This window comes from Taurulus bubalis (genome assembly GCF_910589615.1).
Source record: "Taurulus bubalis genome assembly, chromosome: 6".
NCBI classification, from domain to species: Eukaryota; Metazoa; Chordata; class Actinopteri; order Perciformes; family Cottidae; genus Taurulus; species Taurulus bubalis.
The window spans coordinates 15,118,739-15,137,199 of NC_136594.1; the positions used below are offsets into that span (position 1 = coordinate 15,118,739).

General features: G+C 42.2%; 1 protein-coding gene across 1 annotated transcript; it reads left to right on the top strand.

Moving 5' to 3' along the window:
- Positions 1 to 10,494: 10,494 nt before the first annotated feature.
- LOC306737440 (uncharacterized protein) lies at positions 10,495 to 18,217 on the top strand. Its single transcript, XM_079219174.1, has 8 exons — positions 10,495 to 10,922; positions 11,681 to 11,811; positions 12,097 to 12,205; positions 12,439 to 13,605; positions 15,152 to 15,478; positions 15,552 to 15,694; positions 15,819 to 15,912; positions 16,792 to 18,217. The coding sequence occupies exons 1-8, from the start codon at positions 10,658 to 10,660 to the stop codon at positions 17,994 to 17,996; spliced, it is 3,441 nt and encodes a 1,146-aa protein (XP_079075300.1). The 5' UTR covers positions 10,495 to 10,657; the 3' UTR covers positions 17,997 to 18,217.
- Positions 18,218 to 18,461: the final 244 nt, after the last annotated feature.

Consider the following 18,461-nt stretch of genomic DNA (forward strand, 5'->3'; position numbering starts at 1 on the left):
AACAATGCATGTGAAAATAATTTTTTCATTTAATAGGTTTTAAAATATGAATTTTCTATAATGGAAATGATCTTACAAAAAAAAATAACCAAGTTGACCTATATTTCCAAAACGAAATCAAACAATAATATAGGTTTCCTGACAAAGGTACACAGAAGGGGATCAGTTTGACACCTCTATTTATTATCCGTTTTCTCAATGACAGGACCAAGAAAATACACATTTCATCTTTCATAGCAATGACATATTTACAATTTCTTACATGAGGTTTAGAATTCTAGAAGAGTGGGTTGCTGTCTAACAATTGTATTGTAGTAAGCACTTCGAGAAGAAACAAGATGGAAATGGATCTAATGTCAATGCTTTGGTAAATCCTTTATTTTGTAATCTAGCAGAATGTTAGACAAAATGTAAGAAAAGTGGAATATAAACTCAAAACTTATGCTCAGCTCTTTAAAGATCACAGCCGACCACCAACACTGTTTCGAAGTGAAAGCCAGTCATGACAGAATCTGCAATATTATTAATTTTAAATAGCATTCACACAATTTTCATTTTTACAAGTAAGTAAATAAATATACTTAGATACTTTGTATGCATTAACTGTATATTGTCAGCTGTCAGAATATCACATTAATGTCCTGTGAAAATGGTGAAAAGTAGGTGCTCAAACTTTTTTGATAATTGGTATATGCTACCATTTTAAGTTTGGTATTAGGAGTAACTAATAAATCAATAAATGATTAAGTGATATTGCAACAGCAAGATATTTTAACATATCCACTGGGTTTTTCTACAATTGGGAGTGATATAGCAATGGACCAAAAAGTCATGACAGTAAAACATGTGGCAGATCTACATGCAGAGGTTTGCACTATAACCCATTTCCGAAACAGATGTTTCATGAACATCATAAAGGCTACTTGAGGTTAGTGTCAGATTAACATTTGAATTTTTCAATCACGTAAACCCTGTGATATTCCTTGTTCAATGTTTGGAAAACTTGTTGCATCTGTATCCCTTTAAAAAATTAAACAAAGTTTTAGGAGGCGCTGCATCCAGTCTTTACGCTAAACCAATCTCCTCCTTGCTCTATTGCCATACACGCAAGCGTGACATTGATACGATCTTCTCAATCGAATCTTGGAAAGATAACAAAAACGCTCAACATGAAAACGTTTGATGCCTTTCATAAAACACAAAACAAATCAGATGGACACATGGGAAAATAAATGATATTCTCTATCTGCATTTGTTTTACAAACGCATTAAATCATAAAAAAATAAATTAAAAAAACCCTGCGATCCATTTCTCAACAAGTATTTTCACATTACAAGACTTTATATCTCTCCTTAAATGCATTGGAATACTCACTAGAACAGGGTGGCTTCATGGATGTCCATCTTTCAAAGTATTTTATGTACAGTTTTTATATGCTTTTTCAGGTGGCCTGACTGCGTGAAGCTCTTGGGACAATGGGGGCAGGAATGTGGTTTCTCTCCTGTGTGGATATACTTGTGCCTTTTCAGGTTATTGAAGTCTAAAAATCCCTTCCCACAGAATGGGCACCAGTGTCGCTTCTCCCCATTATGCCACCTTAAATGCACATTTAGTTCTACCCTCCGTGCAAATTTCTTTTCACAGAGGTTGCAATGGAATGGTTTCTCTCCAGTGTGCATCCGTACGTGGGCTTCCATATCTCGCTTTGTGAAGAATCCCCCTTTGCAAACATGGCAGATGAAAGGTTTAAGTTTCCTGTGTACCATCTGGAGGTGTTTGGTGAGGCCAAAACGGTAGACAAAGCCCTTCCCGCACTGCTGACAGATATGGATCCTACCATTGCGGTGTACCCTGCCATGCCGTTTAAGACCTTTTGAGTCTGGAAACCTCTTTCCACAGAGCGTGCAAGAGAAAGGTCTCCGACCTGTGTGGAGACTAACGTGGCTTTCCAGGGCAGCAAGGCTGCTGAGGACACGGCCGCACTCGCCACATTGGTTTTTAAGCAGCCGCCTACCAATGACTGATAAAGGCTGTAATGGTGATACAACAGGTGGAGCTTTGACAGGTATGGGAAGGAGAGAAACACTGTGGGGGTAAACTACTGTATGATCCTGCTGTCTCGGTGATAAAGGCTCCTTCCGTTTCCGTGTCGGAGGTGTTTTAATGGCTGGCATTCTAGGAGGAGTCCACACAGCTCTAGCTGTACATTTTCTCACAGCATCACGGCTCTCTGCTAACTGGCCTGTTTTTGCTCCATTTTTCTTTTTAGCTATTGTTTTGGCTTTTGCCAACCTCTTGGCATCACCCACTATTAATTTCTGTTTTGGACCAGTATCATCTTTACTTAATCTGGGTTTTTTAGCAGGAGTGGACTCCCTTGTCTTTGTAGGACTGACACCATCTTTAGCCAATTTAGGCCACCTAACATTTGGGGAACCCAAGTTTTTAGTACGAGCACAGTCTGTAGATATGCTATACCTAGGAGTGAAGGAACTGGATTCTCTTTTATTTGGTTTACTGCTCGAAGCATCTTTAGGTAAGGTACATTTCCTACGGCAGAAAGTTGAGTTATCAATAGACACTTGAGGGATAATATCATTTTTACTTGAACTTGTTGTCTCTTGACTAACAATAGTTTTGGCTATTTTAGAAATAACACCATCTCTACTCAAACTAGTCCTCTGAGGGCTCAAAGAAGTGGCTTTAGTACTTTTAGGGCTAGCATCATCTCTAGCTGAACTAATCCACCTAGAATGCACAGAAATGTTTCTGGTATTTTTAGAGCTAGACCTCCTAGGACTCACAGAAGTGGATTTTGTCTTTTTAGGGGTAGTGCTTACTTTAATTGAGTTAGACCTCCTAGGACTCACAGAAGTGGATTTTGTCTTTTTAGGACTTGCACTTTCTTTAGATGAGTTAGACCTCCTCGGACTCACAGAAGTGGATTTGGTCTTTTTAAGTCTAGCACGTTCTTCTATCGCTGTAGACCCCTTGCGACTCACAGAAGTGGATTTTTTTGTTTTGGAGCCTCCACCACCTGAACTAGACCTCCTGGGAGTTACAGGTGCTGATTTTCTAGTAGACTTAAACCTCATGGAACTAATAAAAGACGGTTCATGAACAGTCTTCTTCAGTCCAGCATCTGCTTCACGTAGTCCAGATCTCCTAGGACTAACAGGAGTGGGGGATTTAGTAGTCTTCACTGAAAAGGTAACATCTTTAACTACTCCTGGGTCTTTTGGGCTGATGGGAGTAGGTTCTATAGTTGCATCTATGTTTTTAGGACTTTCATTCTCAAATGTAGTTTTTTTAGGGTTTACAGTGGGGGTCTTTTCTGCTGTGCATGTTTCTGAATTTGTTTTCGTTCTTCTAGCTTGTAGGCGAGTTTTGAGATGACTTCGAAGTTGGGCCACAAGGGATTTTTTCTGTAACCTTTTCTTTTCACTGGTGCTGGTCTCTGCAGTTGTGGCATTTACCGAGTTGTCAGAGGAGACCTATAACAAAAAGCATAAGGACAAATTAACCTTGAATATCTATATAATCCATGACTTTAATGATACAATTAAATAAAAACAAGAGTACAACATTGTTTTTTTTAGTAAAAAGTGAAATAGTGCACAGTTCTTTTTTTACAAAATTGTGCAGCTCAAATGTAAATATGATTGTATCCACAAAGCAATTATATTGCAGACTGAGAAATGTTTACTACTAGATTACCTTTTTTGGGTCTTGCGGTACAGGTGTCACTGCCAGCTGCGCCAGGAACTGGGCTTTGGTTATCTGCAAATGAGGATCATTTGTGTCCTTGATGGTGATGGGAGTTAGCTTTATGAGGGAAGCTGGTTCTTTCTCTTTCATAGGCGAGTCATCAGGTGATGTACAATCTTGCACTGCCATGCTTATTATTTCCTCATCCGAATTAGAAGTAGGTTCACCCGCTGCACCATTTACAGCTGCTGATGGTTCAGTCTTGTTGATGACTATTGTAGAGTTCTCAACCACTGGTGCCGACACCTTGGATGGTGTAGATTGCCTGCTGTCAGAGTCCTCTTCCAAAATCAGCATCTCTGATAGCGGTGCCAATATGACCACAGATGATGGTTTCTCTTGTGTGGTATCTTCTTTCAAGATGGATAGACTTTCAGGAGATGCCTCTTTAAGCAGTCTTGAGACTAAGACTGCTTCTTTGGCCGATATTGGAAATGGGAGCCTGGTTAATCTGACCACAGCAGTCTGTGGTACTACTGGAGACACAGAGGATTGCACTCGCCCAACTGACATGGAACAGGTTTCTATAGATGCATTTACCGGTTCAGAAGCAGTTTGTTTGGGAAATTCTAAGTTGTACAAGGTTTTATACCTCTTTTGAGATGATATTGCAGCTACTTCGTCTAAAACGGTTTGTGTATCCACAGAAATGCTTAAGTCCTGCGATGAAGTAATCAACTGCGGTGATGACACTATAGCAGCAGCAGATTCGGTGGACTCTTTCGTGGTTGTCAAAACAATTGTCTGGGACTGGGGTTTACTTGATGCCACAGCTGACACCTGTCTTGGAATTATAATTGTTATTTTTGGATGTGGTAGAGTCCCTGACTGCAGATCAGAAGAGGTGGTGGTGGATGGCTTTAAAGAGCCAATAGGAAACGATTTCCTGCACGTAATGAGTTTTGTTTTCTGAGGAACAGAGGAAAGGGAAGTAGCTCCAAGAGGCAAGCCTGCAGTTGTAATGCCTGGAAGTCTATTTTTCTGAGCAGCAACAACTGTTGACACAACAGTAGGAAGCTGGGTCGGTGACAGTGCTGCTACTTTAGGGCGTATTAATGAGGATTCTGATCTTGCCATAGCAACTAGTTTATGAGATGGCATGGGTTTGCTGGGTGCCACCACCGTTATCAGAGGACGGGAATGGTGCTGCTGCAGTGACTGTACACTTGCTTTAACTGCAGCAGTTAATGATGGCGTGACTGTATGCTGTCGTTTTGGTATGACAACCTTAATTTGAGCCTGAGCTTTATTAGTTGGAGTAGCATCTGATGTCACAGAAGCGACACCAAGTTTCTCTTTTGTCAATGATGTTGGCTCTGCTGGAATCTCGTCCACAATCTCTAAAGTACCCACACAGGGGGAACACTGGGTTTGAGTTGGTGCTGCCATTTGTTGAGGAGAGGTCAATATATCTTTTACTGTTGACTGATTCATGGCTTCAACTAATAGTAATGCATCCTGTAGAGTAACAGAGGTGCGACGTTCTCTGGGCTGAACAGTTAGTGTGTTTGGGGTTTCATTTGCTGGTGAAGCAGTAAATGGAGCCTTAATCGCCCCTTCTTCAATTTCCATGGAAGGCTGTTGAGGTTCAGAGGATTTTTCCTTTTGAGAGGAACATTCAGAGGCTTCTGATACAGTGAGAGAACCAATTTCTTTCCCTGGATGTTGCAGACGCTTAGTTTTTTTTGGTGGCCGTCCTCGTCTACGTTGTACTGGCTGGGGACTAGCCACACTTTGTGCCACACTACTTTGAAATGCTTCACATGTTTCTCCTTTCTTGAGCGTAGTAGACTGCGACAGCCGTTGTTCGGTAGATTTCAAATCAACATAATGCTGCTGAGAAATATTAGCCTGTTCACTAATTGACACATTGCCCTCTCTTTGACAATGTTGGGGTTTTACAAATGGTTGCTCTTTTTCAAGGGGTTCAACCTCTGATTGATGCTGCGCAACTACCAATGTTTTTTTCCCGGGTGTTATGAGTTCTTCCTTCGGAATTAATTCCGACTCTTCTTCGATGTTGTCTTTTATGGCAGCGAGTGAGAGGACTTGTGAATGCTCCAATTCAGACAATTGGTTCTGGGCTCCTTGTAAACCGCTATCCAGTCCCAAATAGGGCATCTCCAGGATCCCTTCAGTTTCCGTTGCACAAGCAGAGGCCTGTGATGAACCTAGACATGGAAGAGGAAACGTGATAAGACATGAAAAGGTGATAATGGTGATTAACAAACCTTTCCACATTTTGTAAATCTGGCTCATGATCACACTTAAGTTGGGAAAATGAAAGTCTCTTTTAATTCCTCACCTGTTGTATCACTTATGACTGGCCCAGAGACAAGAGCCTCAGTTTCCTCTTGCTTCACGACAGTCTGCTGAGAAGAATCATCATGGGAGTCCTGAAGAAGAACGAGACCAATTTAATTTTCAGGGATAAATAGGAAAATAAGCTTGTTGATTACTCAGATTTACACGCACCTCCTGTTTGACAAGTATGAAGGCCATTTGAGTAGTGCCCTCTCCATAGGTGTGGTCCTGCAAACTGTACTCCATCTGCTCATAACTGCACTGTTGCTCTTGGTTTTGCAATGATGAGTGCCTCAGTGGTTGACATTGCTCCACCAATATCGTGCGGATAGGAACAAGGTCTGGGGAAAAAAAAGGGTGAATTTTCAATGCTGTCAAGGTAAATACATTGAAAAGAAGCATGCTAATCTACAAAGAACTAGCTTTCCCTAGACAGCTCAAATATTGAGCCGACAGGCTCTGACAACCAAGAGCCAGACATACAACACAACCACACACACACACACACACACAGTGAGATGGCATGTAGAATATGGGTTGCAGCTTTCTTTTCAAATCTGATTTCCGTTTTTAAAAAAGGGCATGATTGGAGTCAACCATTTTTTCTTCAGCACTGACGACTATACCATTGTTAGATTAGGGCCGATCATTTAAAAACATATTTTCGTTGACCAAATGTGTTGCCAACTAACTCTATAATCTATTAGTTGTTGCAGCCCTTGATTTTACGTCTCCTGAAGCAAAACTACCTACCAACGCATTCCTGTGAATTGTCTAAGTGGAGGGCTATTTTGGGTCTTACGGCTCAATTATCCCAGCATTTGAATGATAATTGCATCTGAACCATTTAAAAAAATTGCCAGCTTTTTTCACTTGCTTTAGCCGATCAGAACAGCCACAACAGTCGGACAACACATTGCAGCACTCTAGTATTCCTCCCCAGGTTAAAAAGACTATTGCAATGTGGCTAGCTAGTGGTGGCTTTTATTTAAAAAGATAAACATCAGCACCAACGATTAGGCAATACACTAATACAGGGCTGGACTTTAATTGATTGAAAATTAAACTGCAATGGCAATAATTATCAGAACAATTTACATTACTATAGGGCTGCAACAACGAATCAATAAAATTTGATTATTAAAAGAGTTGGCAACGAATTTCCTTATCGATTTGTCGTGTCGCGCAATTGTTATGCCACTCAATAAGTCACAGAGATGTTTGAGCGAGGAAAGCACACGGCTACCGGTACCGGCGATCATAACGGGGAATGTGAGGTGAACACCCCCCCCCCCCCCCCCTCTGATATCACATACACCTGATCACTCCGCTCTGTAGGTCAATACAATAGTACCATTACATTACAATGCTGAGGAGGCAGTGGACACCATCCACTCCACTGTGTCTGGACTGCTGAGTCAACAGTCTGGTGCTTTTCTGACTATCACTGGTGACTTCAACCACACTGGATAAAGCTCTGCCAACTTTTCAACAATATGTCAACTGTCCCACACGGATTAATAACACTCTGAACCTACTGTATGCAAATGCTAAGGATGCATACAGGTCTGATCGCGACCTGGTCCTGCTGACACCCAGGTATGTTCCTCTGGTGCAGAGGCTGTCTGTGATCACCAGGACTGTTATGCTGTGTTCACACCGGACGCGGCGCCGCGTCCACCGCGGCAGTTTACTCGCGTGAGTGAAACCAAACGCGAAAAATCGCGGCGCGGCTTAGCTCTGTTGCTTGCCTCTGTGAGAGACAAGCGACGAAGCTTTCATTTCCGCTATCGACCATGGAATAAATAACCACTAGTTCTGCTTTATACTTGTTGTGGAAGTCCCAAACATGTCGGAACATGAAACGCTCTCGTGTTCATAACATCATCCGTAGCCGCACACAACTTGGTGAATTTCACCGACTCCTCCAGGAACTGCGTCTCGCGTATCTCCGTAAAACGATACCGATTATGCCATCCACCATGGAAATAACCACCAGTTCTGCTTTATACTTTTTGTGTAAACTCCACATATGTCGGAACTAACCAAACTCCATGGTGTCTGGGTTCATAATATTAACCGTAGTCCCACAACAGCGTCTCAATGAAGCCGCTACCAGCGCTGGTTCAGGCGCAGCAGCAGCAGTTTCATTCAGGAATGGCAGGACGGTGGTGGTGACGGGCGGAGCTTCTCAATGCTGATTCTCAACGCTGATTGGCTACCGCAACTTTGCGTCACGCGATTTCTCCGCCAGAGTTGGGAGAATTCAACTCACGCGAATTCGCGCCGCGTCCTTCGCTTTGTTCGCCCCAGGTCAAACGTTTTGTTTGCGCCGCCTCAAACGCGTCTATCTCGCCGTGGCGCGAATAAATCGCCAATTCGCGTCGCAGCACGTCTGTGGATTGACTTAACATGTAATCTGGTTGCGCCGCAAATTCGCGCCGCGTCCGGTGTGAACACACCATTAGGAGGTGGTCCCAGGAACAGGACTATTAGGAGGTGGTCTCAGGAGGTTAATGATGCCCTACTGGACTGCTTTGAGTCAACGGCCTGGGACGTGCCTTGTGGACCACACGAGGAGGACATCAACAGCATGACGGACTGCATGACAGAATACATCAATGTTTTTGTTTTTTTTATCCGATTCTTCGGAAAAATAAACAGATTCATCGATTCTTAAAATAATCAGGAGTTGCTGTCCTGCACTACTATGAATACCTAGTCTATATCATACAGCCCAAGTCAACAGACTAGTGTCAGATATCAGTACATTTCCCCCACACAATAAATTGCTCTTTAAGGACTAGAGTGAGACTAATGATAAAACACAATACTATCTTGGTTTTGTAACACATTGCACACACATCTTCAGAAATAAGTAGGCATATCAAACTAAAACAAGTGACATATGACACATATGACATAGCATTCCTTAAAATGTTTCACGGTTCTTCCATTAATGTTTATCCAATTATTTCAACTCAACAGATTCTGCGACCTCACTCCTTGTGTACACACAATATATATATATATATATATATATATATATATATATATATATATATATATATATAAAATTACAATAGTGAATCTAAAGTAAAATAAAACGTCAGTGTGGTCGTGAATGTAGTTTATATAGTTTGTGAAAGGTTCAGTGCTAGATACAAACATAATGACGCAACCTAATATTGTTGTTGGAACACACTGTACAAAGCTGCTAGCCAAGGATGCATTGTATGGTTTCCCTCCTATTTTGAGTCGCACGCTTTAGATACGATCGAGCTATGCCGAGCTCACATCAATAAACTGCTATATACATCGAATATTACGTAAATATACATATAAAACACTACATGACATTATCAGACCATTGTTACGGATTGCCATGCTTGTTCGTAGCGGGCGTCACAACTCACCGCATTGAACCGCTCGGTCACGTTTCTCAGAGCCGTCGGTAGGCCCTAGAAGAGAATCACTTCCTCCGGTGGGAACAGTAGGTGGGTTTCTCGCACTCTCAAATTGGCTACATCTTATTTTGAGATCCTCGTTTTCCTTCTTCATTCCAGATATTTCTGCCTTCAGCTCGTCGACCATAGTTTCGAAAAGTTTCGTGGTCTCAGCGATTGCTCCCTTCAGCATACTCTCCATTACAGAGGAGTACTTTGTCTGAAAATCGCCCGCCGACATTTTTGAATGGTTGACCGTTCGCCTGATATTAGTTAGAAATATACACTTTTACGAGTAGATTAACTGTATTGTTAAGAAAAATACGGGTTTAGGAGCTGACTCAACATGGCTCCTTTCCGTCGTGGCCAAACGCGGTCTCTCTGCTTTGTGTGACGCACTTTAACGGATGGAGGGAGTTGCGCCTATATCCGGTGAGCCTGACAAAAATGCCTGACTGAAAGTTGTATATATAATTTAGGCAATTGTCCAAATAACAATACACGGGTACATGTGTGAGTTATTTATTACAATTAACGCTTTATATCCAAGTATTGAGCAGGCGGCGTCATTCTTTAACAGAAACTAATTCAACTGAACCTCTTAAGATTGTCCCAACTCACGACCCGTATTTTATACCTCGGAAGTGCGGTTGTTTGCGGAATCAACCGGAAGTGATAGACTAACGGCATTTTGTAACGTTGGATTAGAGCGAAGAAATGTAATGATTTTTTTTAAACTACCAAACCCACCGTGCATTTAAGATTACTTATTTGAATGTTAATGGTAGTTATTTTATGTTTCCGGTCATTATTTATCGCATGGGTCGGAATCTAGATGTAACTAGATTCAACTAAGCTAGCTAGCTAGTGCAGCAAGCTAGTTAGCTAGTTTTGACGTCACAAGCAACTCTAACGTTTGGTTTGGTGGAAGTCACATAAGGGTCAATGTGTACCGACCAACAGACGCGCACGATTTGTTTTCCGTTACCTGGACTAAAAACCGAGTTAAAGACACGGGCACGTCCAGTTTAGAGACACCGACGTTAGCTGTGCCCGACAATTGCAGTCTTTGCCAGTCGGAAATTGTCTGCTTTTCAGTTGACTGAGAGTAAAGGACCGTTATCACGTCATCGGCATAATGGCCGAAACAATAGTAACGTTTCAGTCCCAACTTTCTGGTGTAATGGAAACGGTATTCAAAGCTGCCATGTATGAGATCACGCGGCTGGTGGAGGACAGTTTCTTGGAAGAGGTGACGAGGTGCAGGGAGCAGGTCGAGTCCCTGAAGAGGCGACTGAAGTGGTCGGAGAGCCGCCGTAAAGACAAAGAGGGAGACAGGAAGGGAAAATGCCTTGACTGTGGAAGAGTCGGGGTGTCCGGGGAGGATAATCCCAGTGCGACAGGTGAGTCTGTCAAGTGTTGCTAATTAAATCTATTCAGCCACTATTGATTAGCAACATTGATTTTGTCACATGGGGGACTAAACTTAATGACCTGCATGAACTCTTCTGGAAATGATTTTTTTTTTTAAGTATAGCTGAAGGGGGTTCTAGAAAATCGTTTTAAGTAATCATACATGTACAAATAGATGTGAGATTAAGTCAACACATGTGCCCTGCAACAACTTTAAAGCTGCAGCAATCAATGTTTTTTTTAACAAACAATTAATCAAAAATTATGTGAGGGATACCCACGGATAATTGACCACTCAACTCTTCAAGACTCCTCCAATCTGTGGAGCATTTTATGTCTACATTTCATGTTACCTGCTCGGCACCAAACAGCAGACGGACAAAGTTAGCTTCAAGCTGGTGAACATAGAGGAACATTTAGCAGCCACAGAACCGGAGTTCCCTCTGAGTTTTCTGGAGACTAAATCAGAGCTAAAAGGAGAACGACTATTGGACTTTTATTTATCATGGTGCACAAAGCATGAATCCATATGCATGCTATTGTTGCTCTGTTTCCGTGCAAATAGGCTAACAGTGTTTTGTTTACAACTTGTTTCTGCTGGCCCCAAGTGACCATCAACAATCATGCTGCTCTAAACCAGCAATTACTTTTTTGGCCACTTGGGCAGAGACAAATGGCTGTCGACATATTAGCGCCTTCAAAATGGATTCAAAGTTTAAATAAATGTTTTCCCCAACTTCTGCTACAGAGAAAAGTTTTAAACAGGAGTGTGTGTTGCAAGAAGAGATACATTGCTCCCGAAGCACTGAAGGAGGGACACCTAGTCATGAAGCGGAAGAGACAAGACCAGAGGCCCACAGTGCCATGACAGCATCACAGGTAGAGGGTAGTTTGTTACACTCATTTAGCTTCAATCAATTAGATTGACATGTTCAAATGTTTGGAAACACCATCCATGGACATTTTATTGTTGTACGTTAATCAGGAGTTAAGTAATTACAGTATTCAAACCGCCGTTGCATGTTTCAGTATTTCCTTTTTTGTGAAACTTAAATGCTAGAGAGTTAAATTAGACCTGCCTGTTGATCTAATGCCAAGCTTATGGTTTCTCTTGAGGTGAGTAGAGTTAATGCCTTTTGTACATATGTTGTCCTTGTCTGCCAGTCTCCAGGTGTACAGGGAGAAAAGCTGAATAGGCTGCTTAAGGAGGAAGCCCTTCAAATCACACCAGAAACTAATGAGTCCCAAGAGAGATGGGGAGTCAACTTGGATGGTTGGTCTCCTCATATATGTACACATTCAGCAAAGCTATTTTTAAGCATATTAATATCATATGTATGTATGTAGTCATTTCTACAGCACTGTTTTAAAGAAAAATTATACACCAGACAACGCTATTTCTAGACACTTGCTCCAAAGTAATTATTTTCAGTGTTCATATGGTAATTGTGTCATTGTAGTCCCTGTACTCATAACTGTGAGAGCCTCTTTCTTCTCATTGATCAGAAACGGAGGCATCAGGTCTGCCGGGGCCAAGTAAACGTTTTGTTGACCAGAAGATCCCAAAGAGTCATTTGAACTGGGAAGCCAGCTATGTCCAGAGGTCAGAATCAGGCCAAGATGGACACTCGAGTGAGCCATCTGAACCACTTTTCCAGAGCAGATATGGTATGGAAGAATTGGCTGGCTTTAGCAAAACTGGCTATGGAGACTCCAATATGATAGACATGGGTAACTTGGATGGGTTACATGGATCACCTTCCCAACTGGGTGAGGATCTGAACTACATCGGGCACTATCAGGGAGATCTGGAAGCACCAGAAGGAGCCGAGCATCAAGTTTACCAAACAGGTGCGGCACGGAATAGAGGGGGCACGGTCGGTTCACCTGCTGGCTCTCCCACAAGGAGAAACATTGATGTAAGTGGAGAGCTAAGCTGTTTATTAATCAATGAAGAAGGTTATCTACAGGACCCCAGTATCTTGTACCCTGAACATGTGTCTAGTGATCCAGGTGGCAGGTTGAACTTCAGGGGCCAGGGCATTCGCATTGACCCTTCTTTAGACAACACAGATGATATATATAGACCATCAGATGCATACAGTGATACCTTAAGCCTGGGAGAGAGACTGCAGCATCAGGTAGGAGGGAGAGGAGGGAGGAGGCATACCTGTAACCAGTGCTCAATGTCTTTCCCTGATTCAGCCTCATTAAAGACACACAGGCAGACACATAAAGGCACAGGACAAGTTCCACCTTACTCCTGCACTCAGTGCGGAAAGACCTTCACTCAAGCCTGTAACCTCAAAGTCCACCAGAGGATCCATTCGGGGCAGGGACTCCACCTCTGCAGCCATTGTGGGAAAGGTTTCCCTTCTTTCTCTGACCTAAAGACACACAAGTGTGGCCAAACGGGTGACAAACCGTACTGCTGCACTGTATGCGGGAACAAGTTCAGCCGTCTCTGGAATCTGAAGTTACACCGGAGAATTCACACACAGGAAAAACCTCATCGGTGCACCATGTGTGATAAGAGCTTCACACGGGCAGACATATTGAAGGTTCACCAACGTACTCACACAGGGGAAAGACCATACTGCTGCACTGTCTGTGGCCTCAGCTTCAAACGCATGGATCATCTGAAATCACATCAACGTAAACACATGACGGATCTATAAATAGTTTTTGGGGAAAGAGCATCAGAATGATCATAAATTAAAATGTTAACTTTTAAATTGCAAACAATGTTTTTTTTCTTCTTCTCTTTAATTCCAAGCCCTTTGTTTTTTTTTTTTAATGAGAAACAAAGGGCTTTTGTTTCTATGAAAAATATAGGACAAGGATGACATACACGTGTCTTGTGTTTGATAAAATATGTCTATTTGTACACATTTATTGCTTCATATTTTGCGCAACATTGTCAAGTATTGTGATAACATTTCAAATTCAACAATTAAAAAAAGTATGCCGGTTAATGTTTTCTTCAAGATTACTTCTTTTTTTAACAGAGCAGTGCAGGATTTAGTGGCATCTTGTAGTGAGCTGGCAGATGGCAACTGAATACCCCTCTACAGCAGCAGTCACCTTCAAAATAAAAGCAATGCAGCTGTATAACGTGCATGATGTACTCTTATTTACGTTTTATCCCTAATTTCCCATTGACTTCCCGTGGAACGGTCGGCGACAGCCATAGGGTATGGCCCAGGTGCTGTACAATGCCCAGGTCTGCTCTAGAGCCAGTGTCTGGATTGCCCGTTCTGGGCTACTGTAGAAATATGGATGTGCAACATGGTGGACTTCAGAAAGGACCCACTCCTTGTGTAGATATAAATTACTCATTCTAAGTAACAAGCCTATAAAGTACAAAGTGAACATGTCTACATAACCTGATATAAACATGTAGAGGCCCAGTGGCAAATACATATAGTATAAAAAAAAACTGTATGTAAATGATAGAAACAATATTTGATCTATCTTCATTTTGGTTGAACATTTGTAATCTCACTTTCCCCCCCTTCTTTCGATTAAGCATTTTAAGATAGCCTGGTAAGATATAAACAAATACGCATTCCTATTTTAAACAACGAGCTTAACTTAAAATGGACGGTTTGGTGCAGCGTGTAGGTTTCACTTTATTAAAACGCGGTTTGTTATTCTCAGACTTCTTGTCAGGCCACCGTAGCGCGCTGGGTATGACGTCACGACTCGCGAGCAAAAACAAGGAGGACCACAAGCGATTGTTTAAAAGCTAACTGGGTTGAACGCTTAATACGCATGCATTTGCTGAGCTAAACATCTGTCACTCACGGAATTCATGAACACAAGTGTAAATAGATCAACACGTGAGGCTCGACTATGGTTTCCATAAGTTGTTGTTGTTTAATGTTACGGTTTGTTGACGTTTTTACGCAGTTACCGTTCGATAGCATACGAATGCTACCGTTAAGCTAAGGAGTCACATTAGCTGGCTGGTAACAATCTGGCACTTTGTGTCAGTAAATATATTTTTGGGCATCGTTAGCCCAGCCTTTCAACGTTCATAATTCAATGAATATATGTGTATTGTTTATTAACTTTGCCTGCAACATCCACACCAAGAAGTGAAAGTAAAGCAATGGTGTTACGTTAAAGCGTAAACAACCTGTGGTAGCATTCTCCGAAAAATAAACATTATATAGGCTTCTATTTTTCTCACAAACACCCGGGATTCCGTTATAAGACACGAGACCCTGTCAGTCAATCATGTCGGACTTGGACACCCTCGTTGTAACTTTCCAGACCCAGCTTTCGGATGTAATGGAGACCGTAGTAAAGACAGCCATGTACGAGGTCACCAGGTTGGTCGAGGACGGATTCTTGGAGGAGATGCAGCGCAGGAGCCTGGAGGTGGAGTCCCTGAGGATGCAGTTGCAATGGGCCGAGACTAAATTAAGTGACGAAGGGGGGAAAGAGGGAAGGAAAACCGGGAGGTGTATCGACTGTTCAAAGGATGATGTAGAGCTGTCCAGTAATACTGAAGAAGAAAGGCCCACAGAACAGCAAGATGGTAAGAACGAGCAGAAATATATGAACACACACACTGCATTTTGTCATCCTACTTTAGTATTTTGGTTTTCCAGACATTTTCGGGGGCTGTGGTGTAAAAGAAGAAGGTGACTCTGTGGAACGATGGTCAATAAGCTGCACACGGGAAGTCATACCGGAGTCAACACAGGCCCAAGAGACTCCTGCATCCACTTTCAGTCCTGCGAGGAAGTCACTGGTGGGTCATAGTAGAATACGTCAGTGATGCTTGATCAGTATTGTTCCGAGATCTTTACGCATATCTTCTCCGACAGGAAAAGCACTCAACTAACAAATTAAACCATGTTCTCTGTGCTGTTCAGACGACAGAAGAGGATGATTTGTTGCCAGCGGTGGATGTGAAAGATGAGAATAAGCCATCTTGTTTTTCTGTGCATTGGACTAGTCCTCTTGAAGGTGAGTATTGTGCTATGTCCCTTGTTTTCTTTTGAACATCTATATTTATATTTAAAATAAATATAAAAAACATAATATATTTTGATATGAATACTTAACATAACTACTCTATCACACTTCATTTGAAATGTTTACTATTACAAAAAGAGCAAATTGAGCCACATTTGGCACTTTTTTATTATGTAATTTGGGCAAAAGAAAACTTTTATTTATACAACTGTGTATATACAATTATTAGTTGTCACCGTGGCTTGTGAATAGGTAAATATTGTCTCATGTAGACACCATTTCTTTTTTTGGGCAGGCCTGAAATGATGATACACAGTTTATGTCAGAGGCTTCGCTGTCGACCACTCTTTCGCTGCTGTTGTGGCTGTCAATCAGTGGATTCATCGTTTTTAGTGTCACAATTCCCGCAAAATGAATTGTTTCACGATTAGGATTTAAAACATTTGGTCCAATAACATTTGGAAAAATTAGAAGAGCCGCATGATTGAATAATTGAATCCCCATTCAAGTAAGCACAGAACAAAACAGACGGTTTCTGGTGTGTATGCTCTGCCCATAAAGCCTTCCTGCAGCAGGGAAATAGCTGTGCTTTCAGAGCCTTCAAGGAACACGCCCCCAGCATTTCAGAGCAGTATTGCTTCTTTTTTTAACTGATTTTGTAACGTAATACGTAATAACGTAACTGTATTCATTTAAAATGGGTTTGGCTTACCTGTACAAAAAAATAGAATTTTAGTGAAGGGAATATTATGTTTTTAGGCTCTGGACCTTTTTGAGCCGACCACTTCAGCTTTCGATAACTGTCTACCAATTGATAACAAATGCAGTTGAAGACATTAATATAACCACCAATTCTATTCATTTTTCCAGGTGAACTGGAACTTGAATCCAACAGCACCACTGAGAAGACAGAGGCACAACCAAAACAGCCTCAAGAGAACAGTGAGAAACTATTGAGGGATGTTATTAAGCAGGACCCACAGATGTCGGCTGCATACGTCTTTCCTGAAGACCACGATGACACGCACATGGCCACAGATCCAGCTTTAGGGGTGGACAGTGGTTGGGCTGGCATGACTATCACAACAGCTGGTTTACTGCAGAATCACAGACCTGCAACAGAACAGGACTGTGATCCAGTCAAAACTAGAGTTCCTCTAAAGCAAACAGAACACCAGCCGTCCAACTGTGTCACAGCACATGTGGATGTTCTGGGTACCCCAAATAGAGATCAGATTTCATCCTCAGCGTCCCCTATGTCAATACTCCAAAACAGTGATGCGTTGGGTGTGACTATCAAGCAGGAGGTAAGTGAAGATTCGGACGATTGTGTGGAAAGCGAGCCGAACAAAAATAAAATGACAAAGTCCAGGATGGCATCTTTTTCATGCTCAGTAAAACAGCACAGAGGGAGTTCAGAAGCACTGAAGCAGAACCGCATTTCCCACAAAGCCACTGTGCAGGAGGTTATGAAGATACATTCCAAAGTGGGCACAGGTCTCAGACTGCATGCTGCTATACAGCACCTCCACAAACCGATGAAAAAGGCCCCTCACACATACTCGAACAGTGGCAACGCAGCTCTGTCTATAGCTCACTCTCATGGTGCAAACTTAAATTCCCTCAACAGAACTCCATCCACATCTAAAGCGTCTCCTCTTCCTTCCCTCTCAGTCCAGCGAGTTCACCTGGACAAACTGGCCGCGGCACATAATCGCACTGGTGGCCCGTGGGTCAGCATCAAAACACACCAGTCTGCAAACTCCCTTTGCAGCGATACCTTACCCCATCCAGACTCTCCCCCTCACGCTGGCCCCAGGCACCTTCTGCGCTGCGGCCAGTGTGGGAAGTGCTTTCCCCACCCCAGCAACCTGAAGGCCCACTTGCAGACTCACACAGGTGAGCGACCTTTCTGCTGTGCCCTCTGTGGTCGCAGCTTCACCAAGCTGAGCAACCTCAAAGCCCACCGGCGGGTCCACACAGGAGAGAGACCGTACTGCTGCGTGGCCTGTGGCAAACGCTTCACCCAGAAATGTAACCTGAAGCGCCACCAGAGAATCCACCTGGATATATGATGATGGATAGCAAGTGATATAAGGACAAGAGTGGTGTGTTTCTCTTGGGTTAAGATGCTACAGTGTTTATATTGCAATGTTTAAAATTGCAAAAATCCTTCTTGTGTACTCGTCTCTTGAGTGATCGTACCAAGTTGTCTTGTGCATTCCAGAAAGGTTCATCTAGTAACTTGTTGTAGTGTTTTTAAAGGATGAAAGGTGTGTTGTGAGTCATGCAGAGATAGGTCAATTGTCACTTGTTCAATAAATATTTATTCTGTGAATTCAAGTCCAACTAATTATTCCACTCAATTGCGCCATGTTTTTGAGCACCGACAGACTCAATGTTTAACTGACCATGGACCCGTATTTATTTTATTTATTAATCTGCTCTTCACTTTTACTCAAGCTCACAAATTTAAATGAAAGTTATTCATAGAATTACTTTTGTCCTGCAAATACTTGTAAGAAATGTAATAGTGCTGC